Source organism: Mastigoproctus giganteus, chromosome 6, assembly GCF_048544385.1.
Source record: "Mastigoproctus giganteus isolate SK-2022 chromosome 6, ASM4854438v1, whole genome shotgun sequence".
Taxonomy (NCBI): domain Eukaryota; kingdom Metazoa; phylum Arthropoda; class Arachnida; order Uropygi; family Thelyphonidae; genus Mastigoproctus; species Mastigoproctus giganteus.
In genome coordinates, this window is record NC_143580.1 from 49,552,941 (window position 1) to 49,579,013 (window position 26,073).

General features: G+C 36.8%; 1 protein-coding gene across 7 annotated transcripts in view; it reads left to right on the top strand.

The window, feature by feature from the left end:
- The window catches only part of LOC150084231 (peripheral plasma membrane protein CASK-like), a 1,403,586-nt gene that overhangs the window by 1,356,400 nt on the left and 21,113 nt on the right, over positions 1-26,073 (top strand). For all 7 annotated transcript variants that reach the window (XM_090375948.1, XM_090375952.1, XM_090375953.1 and 4 more), the window contains one exon: positions 10,699-10,901. In XM_090375948.1, the coding sequence (XP_090232074.1) occupies positions 10,699-10,901 (203 nt within the window). The remainder of the gene's footprint in view (positions 1-10,698; positions 10,902-26,073) is intronic.

Below are 26,073 nucleotides of genomic sequence, written 5' to 3' on the forward strand. Positions count from 1 at the left end.
TCTTATGTCCTCTCTGAGTCCCTTTCTATTGGCTTTGCATAACTCAGTATACTCAATTTTTTTCTTGTCAGTGTTTATCTTGCTCTTCATTTTTCGCCTTCGGTTCATCATAACAAGTGTTTCTTGACTAATTTTTTCTTCTTTTTCCCTATTGGTTTCTTGGGCTTTATCACTTTCAATATTCCTCGTTGATATCTTGGTCCTGAGCAGTCTGCAGAAGCTCAAACTTGTTCTTAAGTTCCAGTACATACTGCTTTTTCTCCTCTTCTGTTATCTCAAAGACCTTTGTATTATTTACTCGACTCAGTTTTTCCTTTCCTTTCCTACATCTATATCATAGAGGTTATATGTCTATAAAGGTTATATGTCTTGAAGCAAATCAGATCACAGATAATTGTGTTACATGCTGCTAACCAACCGGTCACTTTCTGTTGGATACCAGATCAAGTAGGCATCAAAGGAAGTGAACATGCAGATCAAGCCGCTGAACATCTGACCACTGCATGCTCTCCTAACTATCAAGTGTAGTCTGAAAGGTTTTAATATGGACACTGCTCATCGTGGACTAATGTTATTAGTGGAGTCCCTCAGGGCTCAGTGTTGGGTCCATTATTGTTTTCTGTATTTATAAATGATATTGATGATGGTATATCAAGCTTAATGTCCAAGTTTGCAGACGATACAAAGGTTGGCAGGGTTGTCAAGGACACTACTGACACTATGCTGCTGCAACAGGATCTGGAAAGGTTGAGCAGATGGGCTGAGAGGTGGCAAATGAAGTTTAAAATTGACAAATGTAAAGTACTACACATGGGAAACAGCAACCCCAGAGCAACGTATCAACTCTGTAGTACTACACTGACAGTGGTAGAGAATGAAAGGGACTTGGGGGTGGTTGTGCAGGCAGATATGAAGTTCTCTGAGCAGTGCAGACGGGCTGCAAGAGTAGCTCATGGAGTATTGTCAATGATATACAGGAATTTTTCCAGCAGGGATAAGGAGGTGATTATTCCATTGTATAAGGCAATGGTCAGGCCACACCGAGAGTACTGTATACAGGTCTGGAGGCCTCATTTCAAGAAGGATGTAGAGCTGCTGGAACGAGTACAGAGAAGGGCAACAAGATTAGTGAATGGAACAAAGGGGTGCTCTTACGAAGAAAGGCTTAAGTTTTGCAAATTAGTGTCTGGAGACTAGGCACCAGCGAGGTGATCTGATAGAGGTGTATAAAGCCTTGAATGGTTTAAGCATGCTCAATGCTGATGGGATTCTTCCTCTAGCTCAGAAAAATCACCTGAGAGGGCATAAATTCAAATTGAGGAAAGACAGATGTACGATAGACGTGCGGAAATTTGCCTTTAGCCAGCGGGTGGTTGGTTGGTGGAACAGACTTCCATCCCTTGTGGTGGAGGTTGATAGCCTAAATAAGTTTAAGGGTCAGCTGGACAGGTATTTTGAACGAACAGAGGGGTGAAGTGGAAGTGGGTTTTTTTTTTTTTTTTTTTTTGGCTGATGCTGCATAAGCTTGCTTTCTTGCATCAAATGCCTCTACTAATGCTAATACTGTTCCACATAAAAGACTGCTGTATAAATTGGAACAGTGTGGCATTAAGGGTAAGTTACTACTCTGGATAAAGGATAGTTGAGTGGCTAAGAACTACAGAAAAATTACAGAACTACAGAAGAAATACAGACTACAAATCAGTCATAAAAAACGTGTGTGGAGAACAATGGTTGCACATCTGGCAGGTTCAGGGTGGTAATAAGCTTCTGCAATTCAAATGGGAACCTCATCAAATAGGCAAGAGAAGGTGATCATGGCTAGGACGTGCGTCTATTGGGCACACACACCTAACCAAAATTTATCTACTCATGGGGAAGATCCGCCTATTTGTACATATTGTCAGACTGCACTTACGTTGAAGCATATCCTTCTAAATTGTAATCATTACATTAATGCTCGAAACACAATTTTCACGTCGCTTGCACATCTGCAAGAACCTTTAACATTATCCCATCTGATTGGAGACAATGCAAATCTAGCTGAGTTTTTTGCTTTCTTGAAGCAGACAGGATTATTAAACAGATTTTAACATTTCAACTGCAAGTAAATAGAATCAGGCACAATATGGCCTTAGCAGCCCTTTGTGTCATTAAACAACATACCACCACCATCAACAAAGGTTATGAAATGTGGCAAATAAACTACAACTCAGCAACAACATCTATGAATTCTGATACTGTTCAAAAAATTTATGACCCTCATTGAAATGAATTGAGGATATCTGTTAATCAACTGGCTATAATTATGGATATCGGTATGTGTGGTGTGGAACATAAATCATTCACATGGAACTGAAATTCAGCAGAGTATGTGTACTTTTTAAGCTCCTTTTGCTTTAAAAAAAAAAAAAGAAATGGGCATACAAATTACAACCAGACTTCTACAGAAATCGGAAAAAGAGGGGGGGGAGATAAGTTCACTATATATTTATAAAATGTGACAGGAACTAGGTGCATCACTTGACTCACCCGAAGTGCAAGCAAACCAGCATGGAATAATACATACCACAAGCTCTCACCACCTGCAGATAAATCCTATTTTAGACTGTGCCATCTGTGAATAAATTAATGGCTAGTATTTTCCTCCTAGAATGGAAAAGGTATTATCTTCATTGACTTTCTTATAGAATGAATGACTATTAATCCTGATTAGTATTAGTATTCACCATGTGATGCAAGAAAGCCATTTGGCCTTTGTCACATCAACAAAATAAATTTTAAAAAAATAAAAACCCTTCTTATATGTTTCTCTCCTCTCCTTGAGTGCTGGTGCAGCTGACTTTTGAATTTTCCTATTTTCATCAGCATCCAGTTCAATCCATTCAAAGTGTTAAAACCTCAATCAGATCACCTCAGAGGTGCCTGTTCTCAAGATGCTGCAGTTTTCAGAACTGAAGCCTGTCTTGGTAAAGCCATCCTTTCATTCTCTTCATCAATCTTGTTGCCATTCTCTGCACTGGTTCCAGATCCACAGCCTTCCTAAAATGCAACCTTATCATTGTCTTATGCAACTGGATAATCACTTCCTTGTCCCTGCTAGTACAAGTTCCTGTACATATCATAGACAAAACTCCATGAGCTATCCTAGCAGCCTGTCTGCATTGCTCAGTGAAATTCATACCTGACTGCACAATTAGCCCCATGTCTTTTTCATTTTCCACTGCCCTGAGTGTAACACTGGCACCTTCGTAGCCAGGTGGGCAGGAGCAGCAGTGCATAGCACACGCTTCTTGATTAGACCGGGGTTCAAGCCCGTGACCACCAAATACGGAGGATGCAGAAAGGTCAGGGAATGACCACCGCATATCCCCGGAGCAATATGGCCTTAGTTGCTAATGCTCTTAAAAACCAAATAACAACAAGAAGAACAGTATAAACACTACACAATTGGTACATTAGTCTGGGATTACTGCTATCCGTATGTAGTGCCTTGCATTTATCAATGTTAAACTTCAACTGACATTTCTCAGACCAACAGCCTAATTTGTTTAGATCTTGTTGCAGCAGCTTACCCTGATTATTGTCATTACCACCCTGCCAAACTTTGTATCATCTGCAAATTTAGACATTAAGCCTGATATACCTTCATCAATGTCATTAATAAATATAGAAAAAAACAATGTGCCTAGCACTGAACCTTGGGGAACTCTGCTAATAACATTAGTCCATGAACAGCATTGTTCATTAATAACCACACTCTTTCTTCCCCACTCAACCATCCCTTTATCCAGAGTAGTAACTTACCCTTAATGCCACACTGCTCCAGTTTATACAGCATCCTTTTATGTGGAACAGTATTAAAACCTTTCCTGAAATCCAAGTACATGATATAAAAATTGTTTTTTGCATCCAATGCCTTTATTATAATATCTAATCAGATTGGTCAGATTACATTATAATATCCAATCAGCTTGGTAGACGAGATCATTCCTTAACAAATTCATGCTGTACCTGCAGTATAAGTTAATTTCTATCTAGATGAGTTCATTACTCCCTGCATTACTTCTTTTACTCCCTGCATTACTTCTTCAATCAGAGACTTATTATTTTCCCCCAGAAGAGAATTTTAGGTAACAGGTCTGTAATTACTCGTTTCACCCTTTGATCCCCTTTGTGAATTGGGGACACATTTGCACATCTCCAGAGATTCTCTCATAATTATGGCGAAGGATTTGCTTACCTCTTTTGCTGCCTCCCTTAATATAATTGGATATATTCTGTCCACCCTAGGTACCTTTTTTTAAGTTCAGCTTCAATAATTACTCTTCCTGTGATAACTGAGACAAAAGTTTCTCTCAGTTATCACAAAATCATTTAGCTCCCGATGAACTTCTGGAATTCCCCCTCAATGAAGAACTGGGGTATGAATGTAGATGCAAAATGCCTATTCAGTTTGTCAGCAAACTGGGCAGGATTGACATCAGTTAAACCTAACTTACTCAGACTAGTTTATATGTACCATAGGCTTCTGTATCTCCAGATAAATTATACGCATCCCCTGCATTTTTCTTCCCAGCCACACATCTCATCAGTTCATCTGACAACCATATAGGTCTAAGCCTGGAATGGTATTTCCTTAGTTGGTATAAAAAGCCTAGTAGCTTCTACGAATATTTCCCTGAATGCTTTCCATTTAGCATTTGCTGCTGGCATCGTCATCGGATGGTCCCAATATAGAGAATTTAGAAACTATGTGAGACTAATATAGTCACCCTTACAGAAGCCTTTCCCTCTGCCTTGACAGTAGTTATGTTTTTAATTAAGTCTCATCAGCATATTTTGTGTTCACTGCCACCCAGACAGTCCTTTAACTGAAGGTTCTTAATCCATGAAGAGCAGCTACTAATGATCAGATCCTACAACACATAGGCCTAATGATGGTGATATTCCCAGTGCTTATGTCACACCAAACTGACTAAACATTGCACTAGCCATCCATGTTGGCTGAATGCACTGCCTTAGATTTAATATGCTTTTTAACTAAGAGCATGACCCCACCCCCACTCTTCCTGTCTTGTCTGCCCTTCTGTACACATTGTACTCCCCCATATTCAAATTCTGTATCACTTATGCCTGAATGACACCATTACACATTTAATGGCTTAATCACTACTTCAAATTCTTCAATTTTATTCACAATACTCCTAGAATTAGTGTCATACCAAGGTGTCTGTGTTAACATAAATTTTAAATAGCTGGATAAACATGTAATTTCAAGCGTTCGGCTGCCCAACTCAGTGCCGGAGCACGTGCATGTATACTTGCACGTGCTCTTACTCTTAGTTACTCTAACACATCCTCTATATTTACTTGTTCCGTGATGAACCACAACAGGGCTTGAAATCCCTGACACCTTGCTTTCCAGGCTGTTCATTGTTCCAATAGAAGCAGTGCAAGAATCACTTTCACCTCTGCCTGTGGCTCTAGTTCATGTCTTAGTCTGTGTATCCCCTCCCACAAGCTATCAATTTTCCAACCCACCTAACACTTTCTCAGTAGCATCAGTGAATATTCTTGTGCCCCTTCAATTTAAGTATATCCCACCTCTGTAAAAATAGTCTTGCACACAGTGTATCCAGGGCCAAATTAATTGACAAGGCTCTTAACTCATACTCCTTATCTGGTGTGGGCAGAATTTCATACTTTCAAATTTAATTATAACTTGTGACTTTTTCCCAATATTGTCCTGTATTTGTTTATTAAATCCTCAGATCTTCTATTCTTAATATCATTAGTGCCCACATTACAACAATATCACCTTTTATGCCCTTAAAATATGATATCTCCCCTACAACATTATCTACATTTGCTCCTGGCAGACATACCCTAGCTCTATTCCACCTATCCTTTTTGCATAGCTCATTTCCTGCTTCCCTGACAATAAGCTATGCAAAAAAGGAAAGGAAAGGTGGTAATCCCAGTGCCTTGGGGATTGCCACTGTGTTGCCTGATGCACAAGTGCGAGCTCTGGCACTGAGTTGGGCAGCTTAAAGCTTGAAATTACATGTTTATCCAGCTATTTAAAATTTATGTTAACACAGACACCTTGGTATGAACTTATGTAGCCTCTTTCTCTTTGTTGCAGTTGTTCCTCCTTGAATTTATTCAAACCACCCACTTCTACAACACCAGATGGGAGTTTGTCTAAAACAATCAACTACCTGTCTGACTGAAGACGAATTTCTGTACATCTATCCTGCAACCATACTTCCTCAATTTGAGTTTATGCCCTCCTCATGTGCGTAGTCTGAGCAAGAGGAAGGATTCTATTAGCATTGAGCTTACTCAAGACACTGCGGTTTGCAGAACCAAAGCCTTTCTGATAAGAGCACTCTTTTGTTCCTCTCACTAACCTTGTTGCTCTTCTCTGCACCCTGCTCCAACAGATTCACATCCTTCTGCAAATGAAGCTTCTAGACCTGTATGCAGTACTCAAGATGTGTCCTAACCGTTGTCTTACAAACATGATAATCACCTTATTCCTAATGGCAAAATTCCTGTATATCATTAACAAGAATTTTTTAATAGAAAGCAGTTAAAAGAGAACACATCATACAACTAGCAGTTAACTGCCACAATATTAGAGAAACATTCAATATGTGATGTCACATTATCAATTATTATAGAGCCTAATCTTTTTTCATGCTATTAATATGAATAAAATAGAAAAACTATTTTTTATGAGATTATTCTATGTAATATGATCTGTTCTTTATTATATGAGCATTGTTACTATATTTTTACCTGCCACATGGTTCTCCTCTTGAATATAATAAAGGAGCATTCAGTAAAAGAGCCTAATTGTCTATTAGACAGTTTGATATAACTGTGGGATAAAATCATAGTTGAATTCCTCGTGCACAGTGAAACTCCACATTTATCTCATAGTGTATCGGTAGTTAATATGTTAAGGACTACAATTCTTAAAAAGTTGTAAATCATCCTTAAAATTAAGAGTTAAGTGCTATTTCTACTATAATTCTACACAGAACTTTAATTTTTCCTAAAGCTAACATCTTAACCAGTTTACTGAATTAGTAATTTTCATTTGGGTACATGCCAACTTAATTTTTGTTTCAATCTGTTAAATTTTTATTAATTCCTTTACAGAACGTTTTAATTTCATTTCACATGTAACTTGAAACATACAAATATTTAAAGTTACAAACTTTTACATATAAGTAGAGGTCTCGGTTCAGCTGGCTATAATTGGATTACCATGTAAATTGAAATATACAGATGATTATAAGTAAAGGTCTCGCTTAAACTGGCTATATTAGGAAATCTTTATCCAAAGCATAAGGAAATGGAAAGTACAAATTAACTATTAGTTCCAAAAAAGTACCACCAGAGGGAAATCAATGCTGTGCACACAAAAATGCAAATCCACACTCATCACTTATGCTTTTGACACAATATAAAAATGGTGATGGTAAATGAACCAGCTATGTAATATTTGCCACTTTGTTCTGTTATAAAATGTTAGTTTATTGTGATTCAACAATATAATAAAGCAACAGCTAAATCTGCAGTAAAAAATGTAAATTAAGCAGTATTAATTTGCTTAAGTTTATATTTTTATTGCATACTTAACTGTAAAAAGTATGTTACAAGTAAATGTTATGCTTTTTAATTTGTATGTTAAAACATAATAAGCTATGGAGAGAATTTTAAATTTTCATTATTATATTGAAATACAATGCAACCTTGATATAATGCAAGTGTCAGAGACAATTTTAACACCCACATTATAAGCAAAGCACATTGTAGATGAAAATAAAATTTACCCATTTTCCCCCCAATATTTTTTATTTTAGCACAAATACATAATGACCAAAGGATGACCTATTAAGCAAGCATCTGACATGTTTTTTTTTTTTTCTCTCTCTTTTAGTTTTACTATTTTGTCAACAGTAGATGAAATGAGTTAAACATTCTAAATGTCAAATGCACTTTTAATGTAGTAGGGTTTTTTTGTTGTTGTTTTTAGTAAATGCTGTACTTATAAAATAAAAAAATAAAACAGCAGTGTCTTGTATACTTAAAAAAAAAAAAAAAAAAAATTCAAAATTATCATTTTATTATTACAATCCCACACTAGGAAAGAAGGAACAATTCAATCACATAATCCAATAGCCACTATAACTGAGAAATTTAACATGAGAAACAAACAAAAACCTTTTTCCCTAATAGATACCCCTTGAATTTCATGATTTAAGTATTTTTTTAGAAATCATTGCATAGGTGAAAACCAACGTCTTGGAAATCACCTTCCATAGAAAATAGTATAATAGTGAAAATAGTAAAATAGATTGGACTGTGGGACTGTCTCTCTCCCCCTACCAAGGATGTACCAGTTTAGGTTATAAACAACAAACAATTTTATAGTACTGTAGTATAATTACAGAGAAACTGCATTCAGCAGCAGCAACTTATAAAAATATGCAAACTGCTTGTTAGTTCATATACATTTTACCTTTAGCAGTTTTTGCCATTTTAATAAATGCGCTTTCATCCTTGAAAAGAATGCCACATGCTTTTGTTTACAAAAATGTATAATTGAATATATCGGAACTGACAAATGTGGTAGCTGATTGTCCTCTCTTCCTTCAGAGTTAAATGTTTAGTTTTGTGAGGCGAGTGTTCCACGTTCAGTTAATGTTTCATCGATGTACTTTTCATTCATTGAAACATGATTAATTACCCTTAGATTACTACTGTTGTTTATAAAAATTAAATTGCCTTATTGAGGGAATACACTGCAGACGAAAGTATAGTAGCTCAATGGTCCACACCATTGCATTGAAAACCATTGCAGTAGCTGGTTCCCCCTGTGTGAGGATGTAGAATTTCCTTTTTCAAGTATCTATTGTGAAATTCGTATTTTCCCATAAACTGCATTTTTTTATGTTCTTCTTGAGGAACATGATTACACTTGCTGTATATCTGAAACTGTGATATAACCAGGCATAGTATGTCAAGGTTGCACTATAATTATATTTCAATTTAGATCATTGCTCCTGTAATCACATTGTGAATGTTTCATTAAAAGCATCTCCAGTGATTGGTCATTGCCGCTAAACTAAATAATTCTGAGAATTTTGCTACCACTGCTTTCCGATAAACATTGACATTATTTCCTTGAAATGTTCTTCTGTCGTTTCATTTGATGGTGTCAATAGCTTGAAAATGAATACCACAACAGCATTAAAACGTTTCCCACGCGCAGTGAAATTTTCTTGCACGCTAAATTAATTGCAGTACAGATACTTGTTACATATTTCCGAGATAAACATTTTAAAAAATGATCAAGTATATTGCCTGTAATATTTGCATTATATGCATTTATCTGAAGTCTAGTCATCACTCAGTACAGTATTAGATATCGTGCGTAATGGACAGTTTACTTGAACATTGTATCGTAATTAATGCAACAAAAGCAGTTACATTTTTGAAGAGTTAATAATGGCCGATAAGAATGAAAAAGCAATAAAGTCTGGGCGCAGTACAAAGACTAAATGTAAGAAAAAGACTGAATTTGAAAATTAAATTAGACGTTTTGAAGCGAATCGATTCCGGTCAACGACAAGCGGATGTGTGCCATAATTTAGGACTTGCAAGTTTAACTGTAAGAACAATTATAAAAAAATAAAGAATTAATTTTAGCAGCGGGAAAGATAGCTATTCCACTGCAAGCAACTAGGGCTAAGCTGACTATTAGGATTGAAATGGAAAGACTTTTTAACTAATTTTATCGAAGATAATATACAATGTAGAATTCAGTTAAGTTAAATATTATAAAAGAGAGAGAGATTAGTTAGTATGATGATCTGAAGAAAACTCACCTAAAAAAAAAAAAAAAAATGTAGAATGTTAAATCTATTTAACCAGCACTTACCATTTAAAACTGGTAAGGGCTTCTTGAATAGATTTAAAATCCAGGGAGAAGTCGCAAGTGCAGATAAAGGAGTCAAAACTTTTAAAAAAAGAACTAGTTAAAATTATTGAAGAGGGGTATTATGTGGTATACTTCTCAAGTTTTTAACATAGATGAAGCAGGACTTTTGTGGGAACGAATGCCTAAAAGAAGCTTCATATTGAAAGAGAAAAAAAAAAAACATGCCAGGTTTTTTTAGTTTATTTGGAAGAAGGCCAAAGTTCAACCCAAAATCGACACATTTTTCATGATTAAATTCTTCGATTAAATTGAATCAATTTAGGTCAATTTAATTCATGATTTTAATTGGAATTTTAAGTTTAATTTTGATATGTAAGTAGTTACCACGTAATTATATACATATGTAATGCAGAATATTTTATATGTACAAATATTTGAATATTAAATATTTTGACCCACATTTGTGTATCTTTTCACTACCGTTTATTATTGATTAGGAAATATCCTATGGCACCGACCGCAACATATGTTACCTTATGGGAATGCGGCGCTCACTTAGCGCGAACTCACTTAGCACTCTGTTTTTCCGGAACGAATTATCAGCGTTAAGTGGGAGTTACCTGTATATGCTCCATTCTATATTGCATGTTTATTCAAGATAGACATTTTTTTTTTTAAATAGGCTGTATTTGTTTTATAAATCAAGCTTTTTTTATTTATTTATTTATTTTCACTAGATACAACAAGGCATCCCCGAAAAGGTGAAGAGAATGGAAAAAATTATTACTTTGTATCTCATGATGAGATGATGGCTGATATTGCAGCCAATGAATATTTGGAATATGGAACTCATGAAGAGGCCATGTATGGAACAAAATTGGAGACAATAAGGAGATTGCATACAGATAACAAGATGGCAATACTTGATGTCGAACCACAGGTTATTTTACTCTTCTTTATTGCATTACAGTATAACATATACATGTGTATAGGAGGTACATATAAGATATGTCCCAAAAAAATAGTATCACACTTTGACATACCCTTGCAAAAAAAACTTTTGCTTCACAGTATGATGGGACTTAGTGGTTTACTTTTGGATAGTGCTTTTAAATATTTGATTTATTCAGATATTGTTGGATTATTTTGTTATAGGTTTTCCTGTAACTGAGTTTAATAATATTATAGATATAATTTTTTAAAGTTACTTTCATTGATATTCATTTAATTTTATAATGGTAGTTATGAGATCTGCCTTAAACACGTCACAGGGTATTGTGACTCACACGGAAATAGCCGATGGCGATTTAAGGGTGAGTAATGATTTAATCCGTTGTGGAACCTGTGGAATGTTTTCCAAGGTCAACCTGGTGACTAATCCTACCTCACCTGGGGATTCTTTTCTTTGTGATCGATGTAAGGAGTGCACCGATCTTAAATTACAATTTGGTGCACTGATGGAACAATTTGAGTCCCTGAAAAAACGAGTGCTTGCCCTCGAAAATAATGCATCTGGGAGCTTGTCAGGGACTCAAAACTCCAGCAATCTACCAAGTGATGCACACCCGATTCGAGCCTCAAAACAGAAAAACCAAGTGCAAACTACTCTGGTTAAAAAGGACATTGTTTTATTAGGAGACTCCATTGTCAGGGAAACGGGGAATATTTTTTGTAATAAGGATAGGTGGAGCAGAACCAGGGTATGTCTGCCGGGAGCAACTATTGATGATGTCACCAACAGATTGTCAGATTTTAAAGGGGGTAAAGAAAATATTATTATTCATGTGGGGACAAATGATATCAAACGTACACGATCTGACAATTTGTTGGAAAAATACAGGACCATGCTGAGGAAATGGTGCAAGCTAGGCCATAATGTCTATGTGTCTGCAATTCTACCCAGACATGATAGGAGGGATTATATGTTAAGAGCCTTGTGGATTAACTCAAGACTTGAAGGAATCTGCAAGGCTTTAGGGGGTAAATTTCTATCAGCATGGCCCACACTTGTAGGTAGAAGGAATTTCTTTTGTAGAGACAGGATACACTTAAACAAAGGTGGTGCAAAGGTTTTTGACAGTATTATTGAGGATACCTTAAAGGTTCAGGGAAACTGCTAGTTAGGGGGGGATGTGGGTAATACTGACACACGTTTATCTGATAATATTGGTCAAAGTAACTCTTGCACATACCTTAAGAGTTCTTATCTGTTACCCCAACTGGACGTATTATCTAGATGTTCTGGGGGCAGAAACGTTTCACGTGAGCGGGGTAGCTAATATCAGGGAAGAGAGCCTAAAAAACTTCAAGGGTTGTGTTAGGGTTGTTAAATATACAAGAAGAGTAAATCTTAATTGTTTATACAGCAACGTTAGAAGTGTCGTCAATAAAATGAGCGAATTCGAACTGCTGGTTAAAACAAGTAACGCGGACATAATAGGGCTTACAGAGACGTGGTGCCACCCGGAAATTGGGGATGATGAGTTTCAGTACGGCTTGTATAATGTATTTAGGAAGGATAGGTTAGATAGAAGGGGTGGTGGGGTAATGCTTCTTATCAGAAGCAGCCTGAGCGATAATAGCTTTCGCGGATTCAGACATTTCACATGCTAGTATAGAGTCTGTATGGTGTGAGATAGTTGGAAACAAAGGTAAAATGCGAGTAGGAGTAATCTACAGACCAGGTGATTGTGAAGATTATGACAAAAGCCTCTACATGCAAATAGAATGGGTGAGTAAGCGTCAATGCCTTATTATGGGTGATTTCAATTTGCCTCTAATTGATTGGAGTAAATGGGAAGGAAACTCGACATGGGGAACAAAATTTTTAAATCAACTAGATGACTGTTATTTGTATCAACATGTCAGGGAAAGTACTAGAGAAAAGAATATCCTAGACCTCGTCATCACACATAAATCAGATGACATAACAGGGCTGACAGTAGAGGAACCAGTAGCAGGAAGTGAAAAAAGCAAAGGAATGGGTTTTAGCATTAGCATTAGCAGAGGCATTTGATGCAAGAAAGCAAGCTTATGCAGCATCAGCCAAAAAAAAAAAAAAAAAAAAAACACAAATAAATAAAAAATAACCACTTCCACTTCACCCCTCTGTTCGTTCGAAATACGTGTCCAGCTGAGCCTTAAACTTATTTAGGCTATCAACTTCCACGACAAGGGATGGAAGTCTATTCCACCAACCAACCACCCGCTGGCTAAAGGCAAATTTCCTCACGTCTATCCTACATCTGTCTTTCCTCAATTTGAATTTATGCCCTCTCAGGTGATTATTCTGAGCAAGAGGAAGAATCCCATTAGCATTGAGCATGCTCAAACCATTCAAGCCTTTATACACCTCTATCAGATCACCTTGCCGGTGCCTAGTCTCCAGACACTGTAATTTGCAAAACGTAAGCCTTTCTTCGTAAGAGTACCCCTTTGTTCCATTCACTAATCTTGTTGCCCTTCTCTGTACTCGTTCCAGTATCTCTACATCCTTCTTGAAATGAGGCCTCCAGACCTGTATACAGTACTCTAGGTGCGGTCTGACCATTGCCTTATACAAGGGAATAATCACCTCCTTATCCCTGCTAGAAAATTTCCTATATATCATCGACAATACACCATGAGCTACACTGCTCAGAAAACTTCATATCTGCCTGCACAACCACCCCCAGGTCCCTTTCATTCTCTACCACTGTCAGTGTAATTCCACAGAGTTGATATGTTGCTCTGGCGTTGCTGTTTCCCATATGTAGTACTTTACATTTGTCATGTTAAACTTCATTTGCTCAGCCCATCTGCTCAACCTTTCCAGATCCTGTTGCAGTAGCATAGTGTCAGTAGTGTCCTTGACAACCCTGCCAACCTTCGTATTGTCTGCAAACTTCGACATTAAGCATGATATACCATCATCAATATCATTTATAAATACAGAAAACAATAATGGACCCAATACTGAACCCTGAGGGACTCCACTAATAACATGAGTCCACGATGAGCAGTATCCATTGATTACCACTCTCTGTCTTCTCCCCCTCAACCACCCCTTTATCCATAGCAGCAATTTGCCTCCAGTGCCACACTGCTCCAATTTGTGCAGCAGTCTTCCATGTGCAACAGTATCAAAAGCCTTTCTAAGATCCAAGTATATAATATCAAAGTTATTCCCTGCACCCAGTTCTTTTGTGACTGCATCATAGTATCCAGTCAAATTGGTCAGGCAAGACTTCCCCTTAACAAAACCATGCTGTGTCTGAGCTATAACTGAAGTCTTGTCTAGATGATCCTGCAGTGCCCCCATTAATTTTCCAGGAACAGAAGTTAAACTAACAGGTCTATAATTACTTGTGTCACCCTTTGATCCTCCTTTGTGAATTGGGGTCACATTTGCACATCTCCAGTCCATGGGTACTTCCTTTGCAGCTTCCTTTAATATAACTGGATAGATCCCATCCACCCCAGGTGCCTTTCTTGTATTTATCTTCAACAATTTCTCCTCCACTTTACTCTCAGTTATTACAAGATTCTCTAGCTTACTGCCAGAGTTGAATACACCTCTGGCATTCCCCTCTCTGAATAACTCCTCATGTGTGAATGTAGATGCAAAATATTCATTCAGTTTGTTAGCTACCTGAGCAGGATCATCAACACTTGACCCATCGATATCAAGTGGCCCAATCTGATTCATCCCCTTCCTTTTAGAGTTTACATAAGTAAAGAACTCTTTGCTGTTTTTCTTTGCATCCCTTGCCAAAGATTTCTCGTAATCTGCCTTCGCCTGCCTAACCTCTTTTGTAACTTGGTTACAGATCAACTTGTATCTATCATAGGCTTCTGTGTCACGTGTTAATTTGTATGTATCTCATGCATTTTTCTTCTCTGCCATATGTCTCATTAGTTCATCTGACATCCACTTAGGCCTAAACCCTGAACAATATTTCTTAGTTGGTATGTAAAGCCTAGTAGCTTCCAAGATAAGTTCTTTGAATGTTTCCCATTTTGAATTTGCTCTTGGTAACATCATCAGTTGGTCCCACCGTATAGAATTTAAATACTGTCTCAGTCCATCGTAGTCGCCTTTACGAAAGCAATAACCCTTCCCTTTACCCCTCATGGTAGTTACCTCTTTGAGTAAATCCCACTTCAGCACACTGTGATAACTGCCACCTAGTTCATTTACCTGCAGATTCTTAATGCATGAAGAATCACTACTGATAATCAAATCAAGAGTATTACTCCCTCTAGTTGCCTCCTGAACATGCTGATTTCATTTAATTTCAGAAAAGGAAATTACGATGCCTTAAGGTACTACATGGCTTCTATTAACTGGGTAGATATCGCGCAGAGAATGAATACAATTGAACTGTGGTACGCTTTTAAAACGTTAATCACAGATGCCTTAAATGCGTATATACCATTAAAAAATACTCCACGAGAAGGGTTCCAAGTTGGATGAATAGTGAAGTTACCACATTACGTGAGCAGAAAAATTGGAATGGAAAGGTTACAGAGCAACAAAACGTACTGAAGCCTATAACAGCTACAAGGTGATGTATAATAGAGCCACAGAAAAGGTTCGAGAGGCAAAGGCAGTTTATGAGAAATCACTAGCAAACAGAGCAAAGAGGGGGGGGATAAAGAATTCTTCACATATATAAATGCCAAGAAGAGCAGGACAAACCAGATCGGACCTTTACGTAAGGGAAAGGGGATAGTAATAAATACACCAGCTGCCGTTGCAGATGAACTCAACAGTTATTTTGCATCGATATTTACAAATGAAAAGCCTTTTGTGGCAATAGGAAATTGTGGGAGCGAAGTTAAAAAATATGTAATTAATGATATTGAAATTTCGCAAGATTATTTAATGAAAACTTTCGAGCCTACAGACCAGTAAGGCTCCTGGAGTTGATGGAATATACCCTATAATCTTAAGAGAGGCGGCAAGCGAGTGCATTGAACCATTGAGGCTAATTATGCGAGCATCACTAGACTCTAGGGAGATTCCCTTGGATTGGAAAAGTGCAAATGTATCTCCCATACATAAGGGTGGCTCTAAAAGTGAAGTTGGAAATTATCGACCTGTCAGTCTGACTTCAGTAGTAGGGAAAATCATGGAGGCAATGATCAAGGGTGGAATTCAGGATCATTTGGATCGAATTGAAATTCTCAAGGATACTCAGCATGGTTTTGTAAAGGGAAAATCACATTTAACAAATCTGGTTCACTATTTCGAAAGGGTCACTCACGAGCTGGATTTAGGGAATAATTTCGACATTGTTTATTTAGATTTCAGCAAAGCTTTTGACTCAGTCCCACATGAGCGGTTGCTTTATAAGCCGGAACAGGTTGGAATCACTGAGAAAATCCTTAGATAAATAGAAGGATGGCTTCAGGGCAGGAGGCAGAGGGTTGTGATAAATGGCTATTCCTCAGATTGGGTTGATGTAAGAAGTGGGGTTCCCCAAGGATCAGTATTAGGACCACTGTTGTTTTTAATTTTCATAAACAACATTGATGAAGGGATAGAGGGCATGGTCTAAATTTGCAGATGATGTGAAAATTGGTAGAGTAGTTAATGATCACTGTCAAGCTGAGCTTCTTCAGAGAGACCTAGATAGACTTCAGGAATGGTCAGAAAAATGGCAACTGTGCTTTAATCCAACAAAGTGTAAGGTATTACACCTGGGAAACAGTAATCCCAAAAAAACTTATTCACTTGGTGGAGTTCAACTAAACCCAGTACTGGAGGAAAGGGACTTGGGTGTTACGATATGGTCAGACATGAAATTCTCTGAGCATTGTAAACAGGTTGCAAGGAAGGCCCATGGTGTCCTATCGATGATCTATCGAACTTTTGCAAGTAGAGATAGGGACGTGATAATCGCATTATATAAGGCTTGTGTTAGACTACACTTGGAATACTGTGTTCAAGTATGGAGACCGCACCTAAAGAAAGACATCGAGCTTCTTGAAAGGGTGCAAAGAAGGGTAACTCGCCTGGTGAGATCGGCAAAAGGGCGTCCTTATGAAGAAAGACTTTGAATATGTGGGTTGCAGAGTTTGGAAACTAGACACCTTAGAGGAGATTTGATTGAGGTGTTTAAGGCTCTGAGAGGCATCAGTAAAATGAATGAGGACAAAATTTTCAAGATTATAAATGGTGCTAGAACTAGGAGACATAAATTCAAGTTACTGGGGGATATGTTTAGATTGGACTGCAGGAAGTTTTATTTTAGCCAGCGAGTTATAAATTACTGGAATAAGTTGCGTTCATGGGTGGTAGAGGCCGACAGTTTGGGGAAATTCAAAGGTCATCTGGATAATACTTTTGGGTAAGGAAAGCGCATAGGATGATAGGTTTAATTTCCTTTTTTTTTTTTTTTATTAATTATTATTATTTAGTTATCTTTTTATTTTTTATTTTTATTTTTTTTTTGTTTTTATCATTGTTTTGTTCGGATTTTTTTTTTTTTTTTTTTTGGCTGGTGCAGCATAAGCCATAGGCTTTCTTGCACCATGCGGCCGTTACTAATACTAATATTAGCCATATTTTGACGCCTAAAGATAGGGTTTCCTTCTAAATAAATTTGAGGAAAGTGTAAATGCTGTAGCATTAAGTTAATTTTGGCACCATCTCACTTAATGACTACAAAACAAATTTGGTGATGTAATGTATGGAGTGGAAACGATGTGACAGTTTTGCTGGCAAGGTTTGAACAATCACTAAAATTCATATATCCAATATCCACAACATACTGAGAGTTGCTTCTTGGAAAATGTACCTTCCTCAACTCTTACGACCATTGAATATCAATGATACTTGATGTTCACTGGTCGTAAGAGTAATTTCCTGATTGGAAAAGAAGTCATCGAGACAGTACAGCCTAGATGACCCTGTTAACAAAATTCCATGATCAGATGAATCTAGCTATAGAGAGAACTGTTGTGTATGCAAGTACAGCTGTGTGAATTAGACCGCTGCTAATCACAAGCACAGCTCCTGCTTGTTGCGCGATATTTCTTAAACCATAAGTAGTACGTAATTTTTTAAACCTCTTAATAAATGTGCAACAGTATTTCCTCGTTAAAGTGATGTAAAGTATTTTTGATGAACTATCCTGACCACTGATTTGGGTGGAAAACTTGGTTATATCATTGAGATGTGATTAAAAATAAAGTGCATCTACTGAAACCTCCAGCAGTTAGGAATTCAGTGATCAGTTTGTCAATAAATACAGTAGGGCCCACTCGTATGGTGGGTTAGTTCCAGACCCCCCTCTGAATGGTGGAAATCACAGAAAAGTGAAACATAGTTTGTTTTCACTTGAAAATGCATATAAAAGCTTAATAACATGTTTTCACTGACAATAAAGTGGCACCTGATGCCCTTCTTGGACTCGGTTGCTGAGTGCGTCGTGCCAAACATAATGAACACTGCCGTATTAGCGAAACACCAAAAAGCGGGGTCCTACTGTATCCACCATTTCTATACAAGTTTATCCCTCTAAGTATCATTCAGCTCTCACACATTTCATGCCATGCATGATGCTAATAGTGGCTATTTTGAATGCCTCTTATAATCTTTTTTAGTCTTTCCAATGCAGCAAGTCCCACAACTGGATGCTAAATATATTTTTACAGAAAATTAAAGTTTGTTATAATTTTTATGAGACACTCTTGTTTAAAGCAATTCACACATTTTTTTAATCTTATAAGATCAATGATTACCAATACTGTTAATGTTTAGCGATGCTTAATTTAAATTTCCTACTAAACAGATAAAAATTAAAGACATACTGAAATTATCCAAAATTGTTTCTCATTTAAAGTATATTTTTAATATATAAAATAAAACATTGTTGTAAGGGTAGAACATGGCCATAGTAGTACACTCAATGCTAAGTTTGCACTTAGCATTGAGTGTACTACTTATTGCATCAATCTCATGTTGTTGAGGCACTTCACTATGAGTTGCCCTCGATATTGCATTGTAGTATGCAATTAATGCTCTGAACTTCTTGCTTGTATTATGCTCCCTACACTATACTGAAATGTGGATGCTGGTTTTGTAATTAAAATTATGTGGCTTACATAAAATACAAGGGGCATTCAGTAAGTTATCTACCTAAGATACTTTCCATAGTTATATTTCAATGATTTATCATGTTCCTACATATCTCAACTTGAATCATACGAATTTTGATCCTACTGTGTTTTTTGGTTGTGCTGCTGTAACAGAAAGAAGGAAAACACGTGTATTCAAATTATGGATTTGCTGAAATTGGAGCATCATTCAGTCATCAAGTTTCTCACCAAAGAAGGAAATGAGCCAAAGGACTTTCATAAATGGATATTGGCTGTGTATGACAACAGTGCACCTTCAGAGTACCAGGTAAAATTCTGATCAAAACAATTCAAGTGGGGTAGAGAGTCCATCAAAAATGAAAATGATCCACAGCCAGCAAGGCCTATGACAGTGATCACTCCAGAAATGTGCCAAGCTATGGAAACCCTTATGCTGAATGACAGGTGTTTAAAGGTGTCCCAAATCTCTAGGGAATGTGGCATATCTGTGCGAACAGTTATAGCAATCCTCCTTGAACATTTGGGGATGACTAAAGTCAGTGCAAGGTGGGTTTCCAGATTTTTGACCCCTGTGCAGAGGTAATTCTGAGTACGGTGGGTATTGTGAAGAGAATTTAGAGCTTTATGGAAGGGGTCTTGAAACTTTCATCTTCATTGTTAAGGGTGATGAAATGTGGATTCATCACTGGGATCCTGAGACCAAGCAAGAATTGATGCAATGGAAGCACAGGGGTTCTCCCCTACCCAAAAAAGTTCGGCACACCCTTCAGCTGGCAAGATTATCACCACCATTTTTTGGGATGCTGAGGGAATTTTGTACATTCACTACTTGGAACACAAGCAGACAGTCACATGCATCTATACTATACAACCTAAGGGAATTCATAAAGGAAAAATCCTGTGGAAAACTTTCCAGGAGTGTGCTGCTTCTTCAGGACAGTGCACAGATCACATGTTGTTGCTGCTGCTTTGAGAGACTGTGACTTTACAGAACTTACCCATCCACCTGACAAGCCAGATCTGGACCCCAGTTACTATTTCCTGTTTCATCACCTCAAGAAAAACATACGTGGATGTCGCTTTGCTGATGAATTGAAGTCTGCTGTTTCTGCATTCTTTGATGGACGAATTGAAAAAATTTTTTGAATTTTTTTTGTTAGGTATTTCCTCATTGCCAAAAAAATGGAACAAATGTATCAAAGTTCAGGGAAGTTTTATTAAAAAACAAAAACACAGATTTTTAACTATCTCATTTCCTTCATAGGTAGGTAAATAATTTATTCAATGCCCCTTGTACTAGGGGCTTATACCATTACACTATATATATAGATATGACTTTTTCTGATTGTATATTTTCATTCCCTATGTGATTACTGAAATCAGTGTATTTTGTTTCTGACACATTACAATTTTCAAAGCCAGGGTATAGTGACATTTAGTGTAGTGACTTGATAGTCTATGTTAAAGCCTAGGCATTATTTGGCTGTTAGTTATGAAATGTAATTGCTTTTATTCTTATAATCAAAACTAGTTATCATGTATTGTTGTGTTTTAAATTTAGTTTTACTATGTTTAGTTATTTATTTAGTTGTAACTCCTATTAACTTAGGCTGTGTTCCCAGTTTACTTTCAACAAATTCATTAAAATTTTATTCATCCACACAAAAATCTATACTAGCCACAAACATATAACACAGTTTTCAACCTTGGCCACTGCACCAAGACCCTCACTAGCAAGAATGAAGACCATCCTTCACAACCCTGAAGAATCAACACTGTTTTTTCTTTCTGTAATTTTTTCATCTCTTCCTATTAGCATATTTGAGGGAACAAGAGATTCCATACTTTATTTTCCTTCCCCTTTTTTTAAACTTTATTTTTAGTTTTTCTAAGCAGTTTTTAACATTTTATTTTTTAAACCATTCTAACATTATATAGCATTTTTCATCATTACCAGAAAATCCTAACCATGCAGCCAATGTGCTTGATCTTTTTCTCACAAACAACCCTAAGTACGTGGTCCTCGAGGTACCTCAGATCACAACTTGGTGATAGTCTCTTGTCCAATGGAGTCGTTCTCTCATGGCCTTTCTGAACCTCGTGTTGTTTGGCATTACAAGAATGCAAAATGGATGATCTGCAAGATATCTTCTTTACCTTCATCGGATTGTTTCAAATCTTTTGATGTCAACATTTGCTCAGACTTATCAGTGAAATTCTTCTTCTGGGATAGAATTCTTTATTCCTTTCTCCACCTTAAAATCTCATCCTTTATTTAATAAATGGTTTTCCAATAAATGTTCTAAGGCTGTTCAAGGTAAGAATGCTGCATATCGCAATTGGCTTGTTTCCAAATCTCCAGATTCATTTTCTGTCTGCACAATTGTAAAGCAGTTATTAATCAGTCATAACTAGACTCTGAACAGACTAAGATTAAAAAACTTGCGTCTTGTCAAAATGGCAGTCAAGCAGTCTGGTCTCTTTCCAAAGCTGTTGGTCACAAATTTTGCCCATCTGTATTCCCACCTCTGTCAAAACCAGATGGTTCTATTGTCACTTCAGCCAAAGATAAATCTGACCTACTAGCATCCTACTTTTCTTATAACTCAGGTATTTATGATTTTGGTGAATCACCTCCTACCATTCCCAGTATGCTCCATTCAGTGCTTCCTGTGGGGAACAAGACTATAGGTGTGAAAACATAGACTTCACACCTCTATAGGGCTGAGCATCAAACTCTGTGCCCTAACTGAATGCCAGAGCTCACTTTTGTGTATCAGGCAACAAAACAGGAACATTCAGGGCAGAATGCACTGGTCCCACAGGAGCTGGCTATTGTCAGGGAGATGGGATTATATACTGTGCATAAAGGATAGGTGGAATAGGACCAGGGGTATGTCTGCCAGGGGCAAAAGTTGATGACATAGATCAGATATCATCTTTTAAGGGCACAAAAGTAATACTTTTGTACATGTTGGCACTAATAACATTGTCTTATATGGCAGAGGCACTTCACAGTGAGTTGCCTCCATATTATGCTACACTAAATAAAAAGTACTAGTCCGGTGGGGAAACAATGCAGTACCAATTTCCAAAGGAAGTTTCATGAATTAAGGCCTTACTGCATGCACTATGTTTGGTATGTATGCAGACCTGATTGTAGTTGACATAATAATGGTTACTCTTCAAATTGGTCTAATGTTAGAACTAGGGTCTTTCAAGGATTAGTTCTGGGACCACTGCTATTTGTGATTTTCATAAATGACATCAATGAAGAGAGATGGTGTTGATGTCAAATGCAAATGATACAGAAATGATTAATGATCAGCATATAACGGTGCTCCTTCAGAATGACTTGGTTATGCTTCAAAAATTATCAAAGAGTCACATAAAAGTATTAGAACCTGTAGTTCTTAGTACACGTGTGGGTTGAAAATTGAGAAGACAAAAGATACCTGTTGACATCAGACTTGAATTTCTGTAGATTGTAATTCTCAAAAAATGCATGTGAAGGTTGTTCTTCACTTTGGTAATAATAGCAACCTTAAAATAACTTATACACTTGGTGATATTGAATTAAAAACAGTACAGGAAGAGAGGGATTTTGGAGTTATAATATGGGTGGATATGAAGTTCTCCAAGCAATTTAGAAGTTCTCCCAACAGCAAGGAAGGCCCATGGTGTTCTATCAATGATTTATCAAACATTTGCTGTATGTCAGTATGTTTCAAACATTTGTAGATATAGGTCATAATTCCACTGTATAAGACAATTGTAAGACTTGGAATACTGTGTCCAAGTATGGAGACCTAACCTAAAAAAAAAGACAGCTTCTTGAAAGTGTCCAAAAATGGGCAACCAATTTTGTGAAATCTGTAAGAGAGCATTTGTAACACAAAAGCTTAGCCACCAAGACTTTCATCCCAAGTCTCTTTTTTCTCAACAAGTTAAATAAAACATGGGGCAATGAATGCAAACCTCAAATATTTTAACATCTCCAATACAGATCTCTATACTTGTAATGCTCCAGAAGACTGGTAACATATACCATATACATGTACCTGTTATATTGACTTCCAACAAAATAGCTATCAATTTGCTGAAAATATTATGGAGGATCTGTCTTTTTTTTTTCTTTTTCTTTTCTTTTCTTTTCTTTTTCTTTTCTTTTTTTTTGACTTAGTTTGATCCCTTCTCTGTCATATTAGAGTTGGTTACAAAAAGGTTCCTTTGTCTTTTTGCATAAAGCACTGCTTTTCTTAGCCTTTTTAATTTCAAAAAATAGTAAAAACTTTGTTATTTTTTTTTTTTATTTCACTAACCAGTATGACCATGATAAACACCTGAGAATGGCTGGCTATAATTGTTCCATTAGACATAGCAAAAAAAAAAAGGAGCAAACTTTATTCTGCAGATTTTCATTCCCAATGCAACACATACATTATGGCCCTTCCATCAATTTAGAAAGCAATAAGGGTTAATAAAAAAAACTTAGTTTATTAAAAACTAATATAATTAAAGGTTTATTTTCATTATGTGTTTTCAACTCTTAACTCAGATTGCCAATAGAGTAGAAAGATGAGCCAAAACACTGCCTTCCTTTTCAGTGACAATTACAAGGCAATGTGTTGAATGTGGAAAACAGGTTAATGCAGTAAAACTTTGCCATGAGTTTCATACATTTAAAAAAGAAAAAAAAAAATCATTAGTGCAAGTTTACATGTACCATCAAGGTGATTTGTATGCTAATATGATCAAATGAAGTGTTACAAGATAAAATATTTAATGCACTCTCTGCAGGATCTATGACTTTATAAATAAATTTGATAAATTGCAGACTTAGACTTAGTTTAGGGGCTAGCAACTTTCTGTCATGAATTCCTAAGGCTAAAGCATGTTTCCTTATGGCAGTCAAGTCTGCTAAGTCCATACAGAATTCATAGATAGCAAGTTGCCCATCTGGGTTATTGGAAACATTAATTTAAATATAATCATATTTGAAGACCCCAATCACCATCCAACAACACTATTTTCAGAACAAGATTTTATTGAACTAAATTGAAACAAATCAATTTTGCAAACAAAAAAAAGTAATAAATTTTCCAGTACCTCTCAGTATCATTGAAAGCAAAGAAATAGATATTTTGCAAATCAACTTCAGTGTGAGAATCTACCAGTTGCTGTTATAAAATATAGTTGCCCTTGGTTGAAGAAATGAAAAGTGCACAAGGAAACATTAAGTGCAACAAGTTATCTGAAGTCATTCTTAGCATTTTGATAATTACAAACAGCAGTGCCGAAGTTTAAAGAATATTCAACTAGGCTGAAAAAAAATTGAATTCAAATCTCTTTCTAGCTTGGTTTTGGAAATGCTTTTCACAACTAAGTCTGAACAGCAATTCCAGTGTTATAAGCAAACCTTTGACTCAACATTTATGATGTGCAAAGCCTGCTACAGTCTTGAACCAGTTATAATCAGTCTGCCTTAACAGAAATCCACAGACAGAAAAATTTTAGGTAAGCTAATGTTTAAAAGCGTACTGTACTGATAAATCATCCTATGGCTGTATTTTAATATAAAGTGTATTTTGTTAGTGTCAGTGAATTTTTATTATTATTATTTTTTTATTTTTATTTTTTTTTATGTAAACCCCAAACACAAGCGGTATTGGAACCTATAGTATTTAGTGAGTTTGAAGTTGGCGGCACGTGTTCGGAATGTTTTGAAAGAGAGAGAGAGAGAGCGTGGGAATTACAGAAGCCAATTCAGAAGAACAGTGCCCATGGAAGTATCTGTAGAAGAGGCATGCAGCAGAAACACTACGTCTATGAGACAGCGAGTGGAGAGACTGTTAGAGATGAATCATTAATTAACCTAACTGCCCTCTTCTGAATGCAATCAAGAAGCCTGAGAGAGAGGTTTTGGGTGCACCACCCCAGATGTGGGAACAATATTCTATGGCAGGGCGGATTTGTGATTTATACAGAGTGAGCAGCTGTTTGGAAGAAAAGTAACGCTGAGAGCGAAAGAGAAAACCAAGTTGTTTAGATGCAGAGGAAGCAATATATGTAATGTGCTAAGAGAGATTAGGAGTCAGGGTAATCCCCAAAGGAGATATATCATTTTGCCTAGAAATCGGAGTGTCACTAAAGATAAGCATAGGAGCAGAAGAATCCTTCTTGCAAGATATAATACAAGACTGAGTTTTAGAAGGGTTGAAATCAACTAAGTTGTCTTTGCCCCACTGTAGAATTACCTGAAGATCGGCATTTAAGGAATGGTAGCAGATTTTCAAGAAGTTGAAGCTGATTGAGCAGGGCAAGGTTTCTCAAAATGGAAAGTAGAATGCAATGTGCTATCACCGGCAAAACTATGGACAGGATTTCCAGTCAATGGAAGGTCATTAATATACAAGAGGAAAAGAGTGAGGGAAAGAACTGAACCTTGGGGGACACCGGCATTAGTGGAGAAGTTAGAAGACAGAGAGCCACCTACCATCGCCCACAGTGAACGATCAGAGAAAAAACTGGATAACCAATTACTAAAAACAGTTGGCAAACCATAAGATGGAAGCTTGTTTAGAAGACCTTTATGCCAAACACGATCGAAAGCCTTTGAGATGTCAAGAGCAACTACTCATGTTTCACCGAACCTTTACATTGAATTAGTCCATAAATGGGTAACATAAGTCAGAATATCAAAAGTGGATCAACACTGACGGAATCCATACTAGCGATCGTTGATCAGACGGAAGGTTTCTCGGTAGTTTAAGAGTTGACAGTTAATTGATTCCTCCATTATTTTAGAAAGAGTAGAAGTAATTGCAATGGGACAATAATTGAATGGGGGGATTTGTCACCCTTTTTAGGAACTGGCTGGATATGAGCAAATTTCCAAGCAGAAGGAAAAACACCCGTGGAAAAGAATAGGAGCAAGTTCAGAAGCACAGGTTTTCAGAACAAGCGGAGAAATACCATCGAGACCTGGAGCTTTCTTAGCATTGAGATTCGTCAAAATCCTTTTG